General features: G+C 47.3%; 1 protein-coding gene across 1 annotated transcript; it reads right to left on the reverse strand.

Moving 5' to 3' along the window:
• Positions 1-9,851: 9,851 nt before the first annotated feature.
• On the reverse strand, positions 9,852-18,604 carry Krt71 (keratin 71). The gene is made up of 9 exons (XM_003476035.4): positions 18,081-18,604; positions 15,606-15,820; positions 14,913-14,973; positions 14,341-14,436; positions 13,847-14,011; positions 13,540-13,665; positions 11,964-12,184; positions 11,338-11,372; positions 9,852-10,655 (listed from the first exon to the last, which is right to left on the reverse strand). Exons 1-9 carry the CDS (start codon positions 18,525-18,527, stop codon positions 10,450-10,452), a joined length of 1,572 nt encoding a protein of 523 aa, XP_003476083.2. The 5' UTR covers positions 18,528-18,604; the 3' UTR covers positions 9,852-10,449.
• Between the last annotated feature and the right edge of the window lie 399 nt (positions 18,605-19,003).

Below are 19,003 nucleotides of genomic sequence, written 5' to 3' on the forward strand. Positions count from 1 at the left end.
ATAAGGGAGAGATTGAGATAAAACAGGACATAACAATATAACAATACGGGTCAAAGCATGACTGTTTCAGCAACCTAGTGCTTCACCACCAAATAACCCGACTTAATAGTAGTTACCATAGTGTCTGTCTTTTTCCTTGAAATATTTGAATAAAACTTCATATACTATAGCTTCAAATATTTCCATATCAAGAAGCCCAGAATAAAGACTTTCCAATTAATAAGTGAAAACTTTATAAGGCTTCAAGGCCACATAATGGGGAATCATGATTACCACATATTTTTATATATTTGAATCATTACTTACATTAGGGAAACTATTCAGTATTCACACATGCGAGATTGATTTATTTCACTTATGGGTATGGTCTCAAGCTGCGCCCATTTATTGATAAATATCTCAATGTGATCCTTCTTTATAGCTGAATAATACTCCATTGTATAGAAATACCACAACTTTTTAATCCATTCCTCAGTTGATGGACACTTGGGTTGTTTCCAAGATCTGGCGATTACAAATTGTGCTGCTATAAACATAGGTGCGCATATATCACTGTGGTATGATGCTTTCAGTTCTTCTGGGAATATGCCTAGAAGTGGAATAGCTGGAATAAATGGGATTTCCAATCCCAACTTTTTGAGAAATCTCCAGACAGACCTCCACAAAGGCTGTACCAGTCTACACTCCCACCAACAGTGCAGGAGAGTTCGTTTTTCCCCACAGCCTCTCCAGCATTTGTTGTTGTTGGTTTTCTTGATCCTGGCCATTCTTTCAGGAGTGAGATGGTATCTCAGTGTGGTTTTAATTTGCATTTCTCTAATGACCAGAGATGATGAACATTTTTTCATGTATTTATTTGCCATTTGTATTTCTTCATCTGAGAAGTGCGTATTCATCTCAGATGCCCATTTTTGGATTGGATCTTTGAGTTTTGGGGGTCTGAGTTTTTTTAATTCTTTATATGTTTTAGACAAGAGTCCCTTGTCTGAGAGAGAGTTCACTAAAATCTTTTCCCAGTTTGTGGGTTTTCTTTTCACTATGCTGGAGATTTCTTTTGACATGCAGAAACTTTTTAATAAGAAGTGGTCCCAGTTATTGATTCTGGGAAGTATTTCCTGTGCGGTTTGAGTCCTGTTCATAAATTCTCTACCTACTCCTATGTCTTCAAGGTTTCTACCCAATTTGTCTTCCAATAGATTTAGTGTTTCTGTTTTAATATTCAGATCTTTGACCCATTTAGATTTTAATTTAGTACATGGCGATAGACATGGGTCTAGCTTTAGTTTTCAGCAAATGGAGAGCCAGTTTTTCCAGCACCATTTATTAAAGAGACTGTCATTCTTCCAGTGAACCTGCTTGGCTCCTTTATCAAAGATAAGGTGGTTGAGTGTGTTTGTAAAAACTGACATAATTTCCATTGTTTAGATGAACTCGTGGAAGCACAAAGAGGTGGCACAATCAACAGTGAGACAGGGCTCAAGCTAACTTGGAACAGTGAGGAGATGAAGAGAAGCCCAGTAAGCTTTCCTGCAGCAAACTCTACTTCCTCCAAGGCCTAAACTTACTCTGAGAGGGTCCCCTTTCCTCTGCTAAACTGTCCCTTTCTTTCACAAAATGATGACAGTAGTAGACTAAGAGGGCTGCATGTTTAGTATGCCATTTTGGTGAAGGAAAAGATCATCTACCCCAGTATCAGGCTTGAAATCCTGGTGGGTGATGGGCTCAGCATTTGTCCCAAGTGGCTGGAGTCCCTGGGGCTTGCTCCATATTTAGGTCTGGCTGGGGTAGGTGCTAAGGTTCCCTTATATCTCCTAGAGATAGTGAAGAATGCTAAAAGGGTGGGGCCCAGCTTCCTCCTGCCAAATTGAGAAGATGCTCTCTGTTACCCCGGATGGGGATTAAGAGAGTCCAGACCCAGAGAGCAGAATTCAGGCTAGATTGGATGGGGTTGTAAGAAGATCAACCTGGTCTTTCTGGCTTCAGAGGGGAGAGTGTTCCCACCAACTCTCTTTTCCAAGCCTGCCCTAGCCTGCACAGGCCCCTTTGTCTAATGCCCCCCTTGCTTGGTGGGGGTGGGGGTAGGGAGATGGAACAACAATCCTCCCATCTCCCACCCGTCTCATCCATCTCTGCAGCAGTCTCATATTATGAATCATCCACCCTTTATTTGTTTTGTGGATTTTCCATGACCGTCCAGAGGCCCTTCTTCCCCAATTTGGCTGGCTTCCAAGACCATCAAAGATCTCAAACCAAAAGAACTCAGGTCTCTGTGAAGGCAGCTAGTTCTCTGAAAGTGCAGCTTTTCATTTCTCCTGAATGGAAACAGCCCTGGAATGGTCTGTGCTCCTGAAATTAACTTTGCGGTCATTGTCTTCAGTCCTAAACCATCAGCAGCTCTTCTACCCCTCCAGTAGCACCAGCAATGGGCCAGGATCACATCCTACATTAGGACTGAAGGAACAAAACACAGCTCAGGCAGAAACCTGAGTTTAAACAGTTCACCTATGCTTGAGCTGGCTTTGTGACAAGGTCACACACGAATGAGGGACCCTAGAGAAGAATGCTGTTAGGGGAAGATCAGAGACCTGGTACTTTTAGCCTTGGGAAGGCCCAGGCTGAGGGTCTTGGGTAAGTGGGAGCCTGTAGCTGGGTAGTGTCATGGGGGAGCAATGGAAAGGATGTGCATGCTGTGTAATTTCAAGGTACAGGGCAGACACAGGCAGAACTTCCTTAAGGCCAGAATGTGAGACATGAGGACCCTGGTTGGAGCTCTTCAAAAAGACAGGAGATGCCTCTGTCAGGGGTAGTTGCAGAGATGGTAGCCCCTACCCTGAGGTCTGAAGGACAGTGCCCAGAGGAGCCCACCCCCATCCTGAGGCCATCATCTTCCTGCTTGTCACTCCCACGGGTTTCATTTTTGTGCGTCTGCACCCAGAATGCAGGGTAAACAATTCTTCCACCCTTGTCAAAGTTAAATGCCACCACCCCACTCTGGCTCCCTCCCTGCCCACCACTACCTCCTCCAGCCTCCTCTTCTGTGAATTTCTGCTTGAACCAACACTGCCTTCATGGCCCTGGAGCCCCAGACCAGCAGCCAGAGTGGATTTGGGAACCAGATGCTGCCCTGATGGCCCACCATTGAGGGAGGCTCTTTGGGACTGAGGCTGGCAATGGTCCCAGCCTCTATTGGCAGCCTGCAGTAAGCAACCTAGGGAAAAGGGAAGCCGGCTAAGGGCCTGGGACCTAGAGACATTGGCTTCAGCTGACAGCATGTGCCAGAAGTTCTGACAGAAATTGGGCAGGGAGCCTGCAGGGCATCAGGGAGGGTGAGAATGTGCAGAAGTATCTGGTTCCCATCCTGGGAGGCAGGGAAACAGTGTGGGTTTTGGAAAAACAGACTTCACTGAATCCTGGCTCTGTAGCCCTAGACTTAGCACGACACTGTCTTAGGAATAACAACACCTGCCTCAGAGCTGTGACAGGGGTGTGTCCAGCCTGTCAAGATCAACCCCTGGGAGACCCAAAACCAAAGTTTTCAATCCTACCTGGCATTCTAGGCTGAGGTATAGGAAGGGCCATGAGGCTAAGACTTTGCAGATGAAGGAATGTAATAAGCAGTGGTCAAGGCAGGGAAGCCTTTAGCCACAGCAGTGGGAACCACTAGGTGCTTTGTGTGACCCTTTTTATTCTTCTCACCTCCAGAGTTGGCCTAAGGGTTCCAAACTCAGTGTCTGTGACCAGAGTGATTCATGGCAACCCCGAGTAGCCCCAGCTGCATTACTATGTCTTTTTAGCCTGCTATGGGACACTCTCCACCTAGGTGTCCTAGGACAGGCTCAGTATCCAAGATAATAACCTGGAATCGGAGTCCCATAGGGAGGGAAGTAGGCCATCTCCAAGCTTGGAGGAAAAAATAAGGCTTGTGGGGCAGGAGCTTTCCCAGGGCCTCGCATCCTTTTTCAGTTCATGCTGCCATCAGTACCCCTCAATCCTAACTCTAGTCTCTTCTTTCAAGACCTTACTGCATTTGTTAGTATGTCAACATTTGTCTTTCTACTGATTGAATTCAATGACCATGCTCTATGTACCAGCATCCTCTATCTCCTTCCCTTTTTTCTCTTCATAGTTAAATTGACTTTGTGTGTCCCACCTCCCACTCCCGGGTCAATTTCTTCTTCATCTAAACTCTGACAAGTCCCAACACTCCCATGAGCCTTCTGGGCAAAGATCTTCCACAAGCACCTATCTATATGTGTAAAGCCTTCTTTTACATCTTCACCTTACTTGGTCCTTCTCTAACACTCACTCCTCTTGAATGTTTTCTTCTTGTATATTTTTTCTTTTGGGATTCCTATCCTCTGCTGGTTCTCCATCCAGTGCTCTGACCTCTCATTTACTAGACTCTCTCTGTCCACCTGGCTGTGTCCCACAACTCTGTCCTAGATCCTCAAATCATTCACAAATTTTGCCTTGCAACTCTTAGTCCCAAACTGATCCTTTTTTAGACTGTTGAACTTTTCATTAAATTCATAGAAGTAAAAACCATGTAACGAGAGACTGGGGGATGTGGCAACCAGAGAGTGGGAGTCAAGCCATCTAGGGGCTGAGAATGGAGTGGCAGGACACAGAACAGAATCAGATACCCAGAGCCATCGCCAAGGCCAGTAGTCTTCTCCTCTCAGGCCAACACTGGGCAGGCTCTGAAGCAGGGTCTTCACCAGCACTGCAGAGAACTGGGTGTTACCAGAGGCCCCCAGTTGTGCATGTTTTCAAGAGACATTTGATATTTCTTCTTACTCATCCCCTTACTGGAAACTTTTACTTGGCTTAGCTACAGGAACTTTCAACTCAGTGTATCTCATGCCACAACCCTCTTTCAGAACCTGACCCCCCTCTCATGTTCCTCTTCACTGTGATGAGTATTCCTGCCCATCCAGCAACCCAAGCTGGAAACCTCAGTGTCTCCCTAGGTTCCTACTCCTTCACCTCTCACAAGCACTATAGCAGCCAGCCTCCAATATGGCCTCTACAGATTCTCGCCTCTTGGCATTCACATCCTTTTATAGCTACCCTCACACTGGATAAGACCCACTCATGTAACTCAGGGGTATTTTGAAAATGACAAGTGTAACTCCAAAAGCCAGGGCACTATAGTCATTGTGGTACTGCTCTATGTTCTCCTTGGGCTCCTTGCTTTCGGGAAGGCCAGATGCCACATTGGGAGGACACTCAAGTGGTGCCATGGAAAGGCCCTCATGTAAGGAACTTCTAGCCTTTTGTCAGACATCAATACCACCTTGCCAGCACATGAGGGACCACCCTAAAAGAGTTTCCTCCAGCTCTCAGGTGTTGGCATGGCAATAGCCTTGGCCAGAGTTTGACTATGACATCATTCCACAAGGGGCTCTGAGACAGAGCTTCCAGCCAAATACTTCTGAATTCTAGGCCAAGAAAACTGGGTGAGGTGCAAATGTTGATTGTTGCTTTATTACTGGAGTAATTTGCTTTACAGCAGCACATAGTTAGCAAAGTCATCTGTCTCTGCAGATGCCATTCCCCTAGCAGGCCTTGCATGCCCCTCTCACCCCAGCCTGTTGATCACAGCAGAAGTCTAGAATCTGGCTATCAATGTTCTCTCCTGAATTCCCATGCAGTGTCCACCTCAGCTACTTGCCTCTGCTCTGAGACCTCCCAACTCGTCTTCTTCTAAAGCCAGAGTAAAGTTTCTGAGACATAAATCTAATCATGTTTAAAATTTTGCCCTACTCCACATTTTATAGAATCCACATCACAGGTGCAGCAGACACCAACACGTAGCCCCATCTCTCTTCCCACTCTTACTTTTACTGAAGGCCACTCACTGTTATTTCAAGTCTTTGCCAAGCTCAGTTCCAAACCATCTTGCCTTTCCTGCTTCTTCCTCTGCCTTCTCATCTCTCTCTGAGCAGAGTCCCAACCCCAAAGAAAACACACAACTACCAAATGGTGCTGTCTCACCATACTTTGTTTCCAACAACAAAGCTTAAGGAAAAACAGAACTCTAACTCTGAAAGCTCTACTTCAGACAGAAATTACTTTCACTTCCTCTAAGGAGTTTGGCTTCCTTAGTAAAACTTTCTGCTAGGACTTCATAACTAAGTAGAGCAGAAATAGTTCAGATTTGTGGCACTCCAGGTTCTTGGGTTAGAAGGAATCTTGGATATCATCAAATCCTCTGCTATTCCAAATGAGATCTACAGAGCAACATGAGCATCATGTGGTGACTTGCTAGACTCAGGCCTCACCATACCTACTGAGTCACAAAGTGCATTGTCATAAAAGCACAAAAGACTCATACAAATTCAAGCTCAAGAAACCTTGGTCTAGTTAAAATCTCCATCCTGCTCTTGAGTTTCCTAAACACCTGTCAACACATGCAGCTCTTGAACACCCCTATACAGGGAGCACCCTATTTTCAAAGCTTCCCATTCCACCTTTAGTTTTGTCTACAAAGGTCCCTCAATGCAAGATTTCCATACTTTACTCCTGTCTCCATCTTTTCTACTTCTCATCTCTTACTTCCACCCTGTCATATACTTCAGGGACTCGAGTGCCATAGCCAGTACCCTTGGGATTCACCCAGCCCCAAATCCCATAGAAATCATACAAAAGATCAAGGGAGATATCATTTATGTAAATTTTACTGCCCATTTTCCACTAATCTTTCTGATTTGGGTTTTAGTGTTGTATTCGTTTGTCTTGGAGCTGTCAGAGTCATAGTCTTCCAGAAAAATACTGTGACAGAGCCACCTTGCACTTACAGGCCCGGGCCTAAGCCTCCCTTTTCTGGACATGTCTCCTACCAGGCATACATCTTGCAATGGTGCATCTGGATGCAGGAGTTGGTGTTTCTCTGGACAGAAACATGGACATGTCTGAGGCTCAGGACATCAACATAATTCCTCCTGCAGGGTAAGGAGAAGCTCTGTCCCAAGAGGATGACCACACAGTATCACAAACAACTTCTTTCCCTAGGAGAGCACTTTACACTTTGGATGCACACAGCAGGTCTTTGCCCAGTTGGTCTCATGCGAGCTGGGTTTGGTGAACTGGCAGGTATTGTGATGACAATTAAGATTAAAACTTAAATGGTGGCTTTGGAGTCAGAGCTGGACCATGCTACATCAAATATGTTTTCAGAAGCATAGTTATGGCATCTTATTGTGATGTGAGAACTGTGTAGCCCCTGCACGCACCCCTGCAGTTGAGGAGATGAATGGAACTGAGCAACAGAAGAAAACCAGGACATGCATGACTCAAAAGGCACCAACAGCCTTATGTCCTCCAGAAAGAGACCAGGACTAGCTCAGCTGTAAGTCCAAGTCCCAGGGTTGGCTGTGATGGGACCTTGGACCCAGCTCTACCCACCTACCAAGAGCACTCTACACCCTCAGAGGAAAGAAAGGACATGGGCCTCATGCCTTTCATAGGCTAAACCTAAACCCCTTTCCTGTGCCTTGCTCCTTCCTGTGCTCCTCCTCGACTTCAGGGAGTCAGAGGCTTGGGTAAGAAAGATCTTTCTTGAACAACCCAGTACAGAGTCAATTCACGCACATGACAATCCATCCAGCTTCTAATACAGTCTTCTCTGCCTCTTCTCTGCTGCTGTTGCTGCATCTGCACCTCCCTCCCCAAAAGACCATGGCTCCCCTGCATTCCACACCTTTACCCCACTGAAGTCCCTTGCATGCTGTATAGTGTTCATCTTCTTATTGTCTACCAGCATCCCCCTACTCCTGAAGCCAGGTCCCAAATCATTCTGTCCATCCAGGGGAAATGTTGCAGCTCAATATGTTAGAAAGAGCATGTAATCCAGGGTCCATACCTGGCTCTGTAATAACCAAGGTAATTTTAGACAAATGCTCTGCCTGTACCTTTGACACAGTTGCTTTAATGATGACAGAGGCCACTGCTCCTCAAGATATCAGGGTAGCACTGAATGCTCTTCCTCATTTACCATGCAGTTTGGAGTCCTGGAAAGCTGCTAGTTGGGAGTAGAAAGTGGCAGCTTTGCCAAGAACAACCTCTTGCCCAGACTTGTAAGCCAGAGCCCAGCTCTACACCTGCTCTCTTTTCTGTCCCCTGAAGGCAGGCAATAGACTGGGTAACTTTGGGAGTTCTTTATACAAGCAGGAACTGTGATCCTCCATCTTTCATCTGTAAAATGTAAGTAACCAGTCACTCACTTCAAGTCCTTTGGTCAGACAATGCATGAGAGTATTTTGTGATCTGTAAAATGACACATACAATCAGAAAGTGTCAATTCACACCATTACTTTCTCCACCCATGACCATGATAGGCATTACTAATTGATTGTGTTGTTGTTTTCCTTAGGATCTAGATACAACCTTACGATCACAGTCCAATGATTACCATTAGAGTCCCTTATTATTTTCGAAAGACACCAGTGAATGCTTAAGGCTTACTCCTAGTGGCCTGATTCAGATCTCAGTATTTTTAAAGGTACCTAAGTCATTTTTCAGCATGTATAGAGAACCACTGCTCTTAGCAACCACCACCATGTAACCATGTCAGTTTGGAAAAGATGTCATAATGGCCATGCTTCCTGCCATACTTATTGCCATCAGTTTTCTCTTTCTCCAGAGTCCTGGATTATTATCCAGCCGTTTCAAGGCTTGTGAAGCTCTCTTGCAAGGCCCCTGCCTTGGATTCCATGTATGGCTCCTGACTGTTTCCTGTGGGAGATTCTACTCAGTTTCTGCAGCTTTAGGGAATGGAGCGAGGACCCAGGATAACCCTATCTAACCGAGAAGTCCGTGTGAGCCATGGAGCATAAGAGGATTGTGCAAGAATTCCTCATTCCTTCTCCAAATCTGGGCAATAAAACAGCAGCACCCAAAGAACTTCCACCTCTAAATTTGAGAATACAGTGATTTCTTTAAGCTTCTTGACTTGGATATCCTTCCTGCCATCCCACTTCACACCTTACTGCTAGAAAGGGAACAGGGTGGCAGAGGCAGCAAGCATATGTGGGCCTTCACTGAGGAGATGGGACCTGCTGGCTGTAGAGTCTCTGCCTGTCCCTCCTTTCCCTCCATGCCCTCTGCAACCAGAAACAGCAGTCTGGAGAATCCTTCTTCCCCATCCCCTTTACACTGCTCCTGCCCACATGGTGGGACTGGCTATCATGATAGTTTTCTCTTGAGGCAACAGGGGCGTGTCTCAGGAGGTACCAACTGTACAATCACTGAAAGTCAGTCTGCTCTGACCCTAAAGAGGGCCCAAACTCACTTTACCTCGCTCCAGTTTTGTCCTCTAAGACCTGGCTATCCACCTTCTTTTTCAGCTCAGGAGCTTAGGGTGTGGGACTTCCACAGACTTTAGCCACTTCTGCTGACTCCCAGGAGCCCATGCAGAGAGAAAAGGATAGGGAAAAGTCAGATAATCACCAGGAAGGAGCCATCCTAGAAAGAGGACAGGTCCTTGTCAGGAGCATGGTCATTTCTGTCCATCAAAAGCCACAAAGCAAGGCTGTGTGCATTCTCTTGTCTCCCTCTTCTCCTTCCCAGCATCCCTAACTATGCTCCCCACCCCATTGCCTGCTATCCCAACAAGACTCTCTCCCTCCATACAGTCACAGGTGCTCAGAGCTTGTTCATCTGATCTACAGAGAAAACTGAGCTGGAAATACTGGCTGTATGGGCAGTATCCAGTGGTGCACTTGAGTGTGTCATGTTTGTGTCATATGTGTTCATGTGTGTGTATCTGTGTGGTGCATGTGTGTGCATGCTGATGTGAGCATCTGAATTTTGGTACATATGCACACTTTTAATACACAGAGACCAAGCCATGAGATCGTGCTGTTTATTGAGAATGCAACAGGTAGGGTTTTGAAGAACACAGGGGAAGTAAACAGTGTCCCTCTTCTGAGTTTCTGGGTGCAGAAGAGTGAAGAGAGAGACTTAGAGCTGTGCTTAGTCCCACTCAGAATGAGCCATGATGCTGTGTCAAGGTGGGATGGGCCTGGGTCACTCTTGCCCAGAGGTCCTTCAGTCTTCCTTCTAACATAATGCCAGCCCCCAGCAGAAGCAGGAGCTGAGGGGAAGGTCCAGCATATGGGGGGCATCAGTCTGAGGCCCTGGGAGCCCAGCAGCATAAATGAGGACTGAGACGGGGCTGGCAGAGGACAAGCTGAAGCCGGGTTGAGCTGTCTATGTGGCTAGGGGACCACAGCTAAGGAGGTGATCCCATAGGGTATGCTGGGAAGTGTTGCACCAGGCACAATGGTCTGCACCCGTCCAGGCTCAGAAGACCCAGACAGGAGAAATGAGTTGGCATCCAAAGGGAGGGGGTCACAGGTAGGACCAGCAGGGTAGAGATGGGACTGCTAGTGTGGATGGGGTACAGAGCTAGGGTCCTAGGGTAAGGAAGGGCATGGACAGCCCTCTCTATCGACTGCCTTTCTTGGAGGAGGTGCTTGGGCTGGAGCCTTTCCCCAGAGTATCCTTGTAATCACTGGCACTGCTCCGGTTCCTGCCTTCTCCACCGCGGACGCTGCACACACCAGAGATGCAGCTGGTGCTGTTAGCTACATAGCCACCACTGACAGTGTTGGGACGTAAGCCACTGCTGCCACTGGTGCTGCTGATGATAGCTGTGAGGGGAAAGCTGGGGTCAGAATTCACTCAGGCACAGATGAAACTCGTTTCCCTTCCCCAAGATAGATAGGGTTCTTTGTGGGCCCTTGGGGAGAATAGCCCAAAGACATCTTTCCTCATATCCTACCCTTAGCTTCTTCAACTTTTACCCAGTCTGACTGAGTCATGCCATTAATGCTCAGAGGCCCATCTCCCTGATCCAGGTACCCACTGAATTTCTGGACACCCATGCATGTCCTCCTTATAGGAACTTCTTTGTTGAACTCCCAGACTCCAGCCTCTTCCTAGAACAAGCTTCCCCCCCACAAACCACAGTGTTCTGGCTAACTCTTTTTGCCCTGCTGAGAAACCCAAAGATTTGATGCTTGGCTTGATTGATCTCTGAGATCCTCCATTCTGTAATTACCAAACCCAAGTCTTTTTGCAACTTGCAAACTCAGCTTTTCAAGCCTCACACAGGCCCATTTTCTTAGAAAATATTCTTTGTTTCCTCAATCCCAATGTCAATATCTATCCCTTTGGGAACAGGAGATGCTGAGGACAAAGACACTTTGTGATCCCAGGCAAAATTTTTCCTCCTCTAGTTCTTAGATTCCCTCATCTATACTTGGAGTGTAGCAAAGATCACATCCCACTTGCAGATTCTACAATTTTAGATCAAAGCACACAAGTACTTACAGATGCTGACAGGGGAAGGATATTCGCCTGACATCCTATTAAAGAGAGAGATAAAATAAGACACAGTAGCTATCCAATCCACAGTCTCTTCAAAGATATTATCCCACTAGCCCAATGAGTGTTTCTGATCCCAATGAACACCTCTAGAAACTCCAAGCTTTCTTTTAGGGGCCACTCTTGAATTTCTGTGGGTAACAAGGTAACAACCTCAGTAAAACAGTATCTTCCAGGTGGTACACATGGAACACTAAACCAGACCTAATTACCCAGCCTCTCCATCTCCTAATCTCTTTGGGGAAGACAGAGTAGCTGCCCCAACACATTTCTGACAAGCTCCCAAGGAGCCTAGACAGATAAGAAAGTTGGAAGAAGCATAATAGAGGAATGAGGTTTTGGAGGCCAAAACATATCACATAGCATCTCAGAGGCTGGGTTGATACATGCACTCGCAGTGAGAGTGACTACTCATATCTACTCCTGGCTGGTACCATCAATTATTATTGTCTGCAGCCCACCACTCATCGCTCCCCAACAATTTATTTTTTCTGGATAAGGATAGGTTTCGTTTTCTCATTTGGTTCTTGCTATGCTGCTGGGGGCCTCCTGTTTAAGCACAGCCAGCCCACCTGCATTCCTCGCTCTCCAGCAGCTTGCGGTAGGTGGCAATCTCCATGTCCAGGGCCAGCTTTAAGCTCATGAGCTCCTGGTATTCCCGCATCATCCGGGCCAGCTCATCCTTGGCCTGGTGCAGGGCACTCTCGAGCTCATCCAGTTTGGCCCGGGCATCCTTGAGTGCATTGTCTCCTCGCTGCTCAGCATCAGCAATGGCTGTTTCTAGGTTAGAAGCCTGAATAAAGAATTACAGAAGTTAGAAAACTGAAAGAAGTCACTGGCTTCATCTGTATGCAAACCTTTAAGATGCCAGGGCAGAAATGCCCCCCATTCCCCCCACCCAATGCACATAATGTCACTGCTCTGGTTAAAGGGGTTGACAAGTTCTTTCTGAGCTCTATCTCCACACCTCATGGTCAGATGCTTGTGGTAATAAGAAATTATGCATCCTGCCCTCCCGAGAGCAGAGCCAATGGAGCATCACTTCAGTTCAGTGCAGAGACATTTACTGAACCACTCTGTGCCCAGAGAGTGAAACGAGCACTAAGATCGTGTTTCTGTTCTTGTGTGTTAAATTCCAAAGGAGACATTTGCTATGGCATGATAGGGGCAATGGCAACAGTTGTCCAGGTGTGTGGGCCCACAAACCAGGAGCATGGGAAGGAGAATCCCCAAGAGCAACTGTTATTTGCCAAGTGTTTGTTGAATGCTCAACATTAACTCAGTACTGTCCATTCCATTTACAACTTCAGCTCATTACCTCCTGTGTGGTGAAAATGAGTGACTTATTTAGGGTCACAGAACTACCAAGTGGTAAAGCCCATGGGAAACTGGAGACAACATGGGACAGAAGGACCAGTGTCCAGGTCAAGATCTTGGTTCAAAAAACAGCTCTACCATTTCCCAGTTCTGCAATTCACTTACCCACTGATCCTCAGTTTCCTCATCTCCAACCATGAGGATGGTAACTGTTGCCTCTTAGGGTCTTTGTGAGGATTAAATATGGTAAAACAATAGGCACTACTGCTATTTTATTATATATGTCCCTCTTGTGTACCTGCCTGCTAACACTAAGGCTGTCTCCTATATTCCTGGGAGTAGACCCCAATAAATCCCTAGAATGCTTTAACAGGTTCTCCCTGAGCCCATTTCTCCTTCTCAATCATTACATTAAATGTTTATCAAATTGCTACTCTGAGCAGGTACTGTTCTAGAATCCAGGCAGGCATAAAACAGTCAGCTCACTGTCCCTTTCAGTCTAATGGAGGTAGGAGAGAGATAGGTTCTGTGAAATTTCAGAAAGTATGACATGTATCAGAAAACACAAATGCCTGGCAAACACACAGCTGTAGAGAAGGTGCCAGCCCACTCTGTGGGGCAAGAGGAGGATCCCAAAGAGTGGGTGCTTCAAACTCAAGGTGCTTGGCATGAGGAGGAAAGGAAGTGCCCCAAAGACAGCCTGCTGCTAGGGTGAGGAGTAATCTCCTTAGCCTCCTCTCCTCTTGTGGTAGGTATCAGGCTGGCTTTCTTTCAACTCATCTGCCTTGCAGTCCTCTCCACCTGCCCTTAGTCCCAGTCAAGTTCCCTTACCTGTTTCTTGGCATTCTCAATCTCTGAGCGGAGCCTCTGGATCAGCCGGGTGAGCTCTGTGATCTCATTCTTGGTGTTTTTGAGGTCATCTCCATGCCGGCCAGCTGCCAGCTGCAGCTCCTGGAACTGGAGACCCCAAACACAAAGCCATGGATGAACATGGAGAATAAGTCATGAGAGTACATGAAACTTCCATGTTGCTGATGTCATGGGATCATTCAACTGGACACTGCCTCTATTTTGGTACATGAAACCCAGCCCACATGCCAGTTGGCATCATCCCCAGTTCAGCCTCAGCTCTGCTCACCTTGGTCTGGTACAGAGCCTCAGCCTCAGCCTTGCTCTTCAGGGCAATCTCCTCATACTGAGTGCGGACCTCATCAATGATGCTGTCCAGGTCCAGATTCCGGTTGTTGTCCATGGACAGGATGACAGACATGTCACTGATGTGGGACTGAATCTCAGAAAGCTCCTACAAGGGAAATGGAGGTGTTCTCTCAGCTTGACCATTGTCAAAGGCTGATGACCTCACCCAAGAAAGATGAGCAAATTCTAGTAATGCCAATCTTGGCCTGAAACCCATAACTGTCACCTCCCTGGACAAGTTTCTTGCTGTGTCTCAGACAGATTCTCACTGCCATGGAGTGGGGCCTGCCCCCTCCCTTCTCACTCAGAGCTTGGAGATTGAAGAGCCTCACAGGGCTGAAACAGGAGATGGAGGCCTTCTGTGTCTCTCCCAGGCCCCACAAAAGAGTACTGGCTGGCTTCCCCTGGAAGAATAGACTGAAGATTCTTACTTACAATTTCATAGAGACCCTTCAAGAACTTAATCTCCTCGTCCATGGAGTCCACCTTGGCCTGCAACTCCACCTTATTGGCATAAGCAGCATCCACATCCTAAAAGATGCCCAAGCAAACCCCAGTCACTTGTGGTGGAACCAGAAATGTAGCATCTACCCCAGCCTTGTCAGCTTGCTCAGAGAAGTAGACACCCTCTTTTCCTTGTGCAGCCAAAGAAGATGGAGGAGCTAAAATCCAATCCCTTTCCTCTAGCTTATCCTGAGAACCTGCTCTATCACCAGCAATGGGATGCCCCTCTCAGAAGACAGCTCTACCCAGGTTACTATCAAAGACAGCCCAGCGATGTCTGAACCAGGTTCCCTGGATGCAAGGAAGCTCCTTCATGTTAAGTTCCTTTCATTGCTTCTCTTTGGAAGCCTTTCATCACTATTTATGCCTTCCTTCACTGTTTCTATTTTTTTTTCCTTCACTGTTTCTGCATCCACTCACTGTGGGACTGGTGGCAGAGTACACTAGTTCCCTCAGTCCCTGGAACCAGCCAGTCCCTGTACTCAAGGCTGCTCTCCCCTCACCTTCTTGAGCAGCACAAATTCATTTTCTGCAGCGGTCCGTCTGTTGATCTCCTCTTCATACCTGTGAAAAAGCCAGGACCCATTGGCTCAGCCCTTTCACCAAAGCCCTTGTTTCTCAGAGTGAGCAGCAGCATGCAAGTGAGAGGCACAAAGGACTGGGGACTACAGAGCCCTGGGCAGTGGGGCCATCCAGGCAAGGAAGGGTTGGGGACATGGATCAAGTTCAAGAGAAAGGGACTGTTGAAGATCTTCCTTAGGGAATGAAAAAGAAGTATGTGGAGCGAGAGGCCCCTGGGAAATCTCAGAGGAAGTGAGTTTTCCTTTTCCCCTTCCAACTTGAAGAAAGCATCAGATGTGATGGAATGTTCCCCACATATGTCCTCAGTCACTCCCAGGCTAGTCTGGGAGGTGAGCAGACTGAACCTGTGCTTCACTCAGAAGCTCTATTAAATGTGAGAGACTTAACTACGGTTTCTCTCACCAAGAGCCAGAGATATTCCTCTGACCACTTCTCAGCTAGCTGAACATGTGTCCTGAGTGACAGGTGAGTAGGTCAAGAGCAGGGAGCATCTCCCAGACCTGTTAGCATGAGTCTACTTAGTGTGACTGTTCCTCTTCTCCAGAAATTTTAAACTGAAGTAACTGCGAGGGTCCCTTAGAGGTGTCCAATAACAGGGTGGACTCCTCACTCACCTCTTCTTGTAGTCCTCCACCACATCACGCACATTCCTCAGCTCTGAGTCCAGCCTCACTTTGTCTCCAGACAGCGTCTCCAGCTGCTTCCGCAAGTTGCTGATGTAACCTTCATGAATGGGCTCCAGGTTGTTCTTGCAGTTGTTCAGGTCCAGTTGCTGCAGCAGATCCCACTTGGTCTGCAGCACCTGGTTCTGCTGCTCCAGGAAGCGCACCTGGAACCCAGAGCCCAGTTACAGTTGAGCCCCCAGATAGTTGCACCTGGATCAAGGTCATTGTGCAAATGTTATGCCTTCCTGATTTCCCTAGCCTCTCAGACAGCTAGCTGCATGTAGCAGGAGAAATTAACCCTGCTCAATGGAAAGAAAACAGGCATGGAAAAGTGTCACCTCTTTCCAAGACTTAATAAGTGATGGAGCCCAGAACTGAACCACACATGTGTTCCTGTACCTCATGCATCCAATTACCATAGCCACCATGGCCAAACCAGTGCAAGGGATGAGGTTGCCTGGAAGCACCATGGTGGAGCCAAACCAGGTCCATCTTTTTAGAAATGTGACTGTTACACGGCATGTCAAAAATGATGAGGCCTGAGTCTGGAACTTTTGAATATTTTCAATTCCTGTGCCAGGCCCAAAGTCCATTTTGCTCACAGCCTCTCCCTTCCTCTTCTGTCCAACTTCTCCAGAGCAGGCATGGCATGTGCAGAAGATGGTGAGGGGCTCCCACTGAATCAGGAAGTTCACTCCAGGGGGCCAATCTTTGTGTACCTCTCTTGTCTGATTTGGAGAGTGCCTAAAATGTGACCTTTTAAAACCTATGTGAATATGGTGACTTTTCAATAAGTTTTGTTCTCCAAAATCAGAAAACACAGAGCATGGGAACACTGTGTAAGATTCAGCATTGAGACAGGATTATCCACCAGCAGATCATCCAGCCCTTGGTTTGATATAACTGATCCCAAAGCCTTTATACATGCCCTTGAGCATGAAGTAAACCACAGTATATTTTTGCACCACTGGACCCTTTTGAATGGCCGACAGATTCACTGTCTTCTCTAGCTACCTGGGGTTAAGGGATTGTACTTGTCCTGAGACTAAAATCACTAAGAAACAGTCCAGGATTTTCACCTCCTCCCCTATCCCTCTGGGCAGACTACCTCTGTAAACAAATCTGTCTTTGTGTCCATTTTTTTGCCACATCTCCCAGATATCCTCCTCTTTGTAGGTTCTGACCAGTGCAGCCAAGTCAGTCCACTCCCTCTTCCTGGGCCATATCCTTAGAACATCTTGATCTTCCACATGTGACATGGCTGGAGGACTAAGAATCTGTAGAGACATCCCTGGCCTCTGAGCCTGAGCAGAAGGCTGGAGGCTATCCTCTGGGTAAGAAGGCCAGAGCTGCAGGGGCAAGCTCATCTCTGACGTCTCATGGGCCAGGCTTTGTCCTGCACTGATCTGTCCATGATACCTGACCATGGCTGAACCAACAGAGCCCTGTACTCTCCTCCCCTGAAGGCACGAGACTGAAGATCTAGCCCTCTTTTCTTGTCTTCCTAATAGCCTTGGGCCAACACTGGCCTCCTGTCTTTGCTGACTCATAAAGTAGGACCAATCATTTCTTCTCTACCTCAGACTGGGAGTTTATCTTGGTTAGAAGATCTTGCACTCATCTAAACTCATGATTCCTCTCCTTTTCAGCACCCCTCCCCTGGCTTCTAGAGATAAAAAGATAGTAACAAGAACCACCAGTATTTAGTAGTTGTTATGCATTGTGCCAAGACCTTCACATGCTTCTTCTTTTCTAAACCTAATAAACTCCAGAAGGTAGATTACTATCACCATATAGAGATGAGGCAATAGAGGCTCAGATAAGTTAATTTCACAAAGCCATATAGCTGGTCAGTATTAAGGCCATGACTGAGATTAATTCAGACTTTAGAGTGCTATGAAAGCCTCTTCCCCCCAGCACTCTTCTGCCTCTCAAGTAAATCCCTAACCAGTTGAAAGACTCATGGCAGGGACACCAGGGAATCTACAGGTGATGACATGACAATGCTGTTCATGCACCAGCTGAGTAACTAGCAGAGAAGGCCAGTATGTATGAGAGGTCAGGCTTCTCTACCTATTCTGGGGCAGGTTCTCTCTCACTGGTCTTCACTGCATACAGTCTAAGGTTCCCTGGATTTAACAATGGCACCACACTGGCGTTCAACAATAAAAACCAGATCTCTTCACTTTGGATTTCTGACTGATTTCCTAATAAGTCTCTGCCAGTATGAATTAAGCCTACCTTCATTATCTCTCTAGGAAGAGGACACAGAGAATCTTACAAGGACCCTAGTGATAGAAAGTAGTTTCCTTGTCCACAAGAAGTCCTTGTATCTAACCTCAAGTCCCCCTACTCTAACAAACTCATATTCCAAGAAGAGAAAGGGGAGCTGTTTACAGGTTCCTCTGGTCCTACAAAACCCACCTTGTCGATGAAGGAGGCAAACTTGTTGTTCAGCGCCTTGATCTGCTCTCGCTCCTGGGCACGTACTTTCTGGATCTCAGGGTCAAGCTCCACATTGAGGGGAGCCAGGAGGCTCTCATTGACGGTGACCTGGTGGATGCCTCCAGGTGGGCACACGGTCTGGCACACAGGCCCCAGAGCCACGCTGCCGAAGATGCTGCCTGCAAAGCCACTGGGCCGATTGCGGCCAAATCCAAAACCGCCGCTCTTTCCGCTGCCACTGGCCACGTTGAGGGAGATGCTCCGGGCACCTCCCAGGCTGTAGAGGCTCCTACTGCCAAAGCCTCCATTCAACCCTTTACCCCCTGCACGGTAGGAGGATGAGCTGCCTCCAGAGAGCACTGCAGAACAGCCGCTGAAGCCTCCCTTGGCAACAGCTCCTGGCTTGCAGGTGAACTGGCGGCTCATGGTGCTGGTGGAGATGGAGCTTAGGTGCAAGAGAAGGAAGGCAAAATCCCACAAAGGCTCTGCTGGCTGCAGGGAGGACTGACAGGTGCCTTTATATGTGCATGGTACTGGGCTTGAGGATGGGCAGTCAAGAGCTTAATTCGTGGGTTTGGCTTGCCTGGGAGCAAGAAGTCATTTTCTCTGTGCTGAGCTAGATGTCAGGCCTCCCCACCTCTGAAACAACATGAAACCTTCAAATTGCTGGGCTTGCATGCCTTGCTCATGTAATTTGGGTCTTATCTAATTAACCTGCTGTTATAGGGTAATTTGCCCCCGGCCTCAGCTCTCTGGGGGGATGTCATGGCACATCACCATCTTGGTCCTGATTAATCTCTGGGTTGTTGGCTTCCTGCCAGGGCTCAGGAAGTGATCCTGACTTCCTTGGTCAGGGTAGGCCACTGAGTGGAATATCTGGGGCCTCCAGCCAGAGATGTATC

This window comes from Cavia porcellus, unplaced genomic scaffold (genome assembly GCF_034190915.1).
Source record: "Cavia porcellus strain 051 isolate PalLab524CR breed Dunkin Hartley unplaced genomic scaffold, mCavPor4.1 scaffold_8, whole genome shotgun sequence".
Taxonomy (NCBI): domain Eukaryota; kingdom Metazoa; phylum Chordata; class Mammalia; order Rodentia; family Caviidae; genus Cavia; species Cavia porcellus.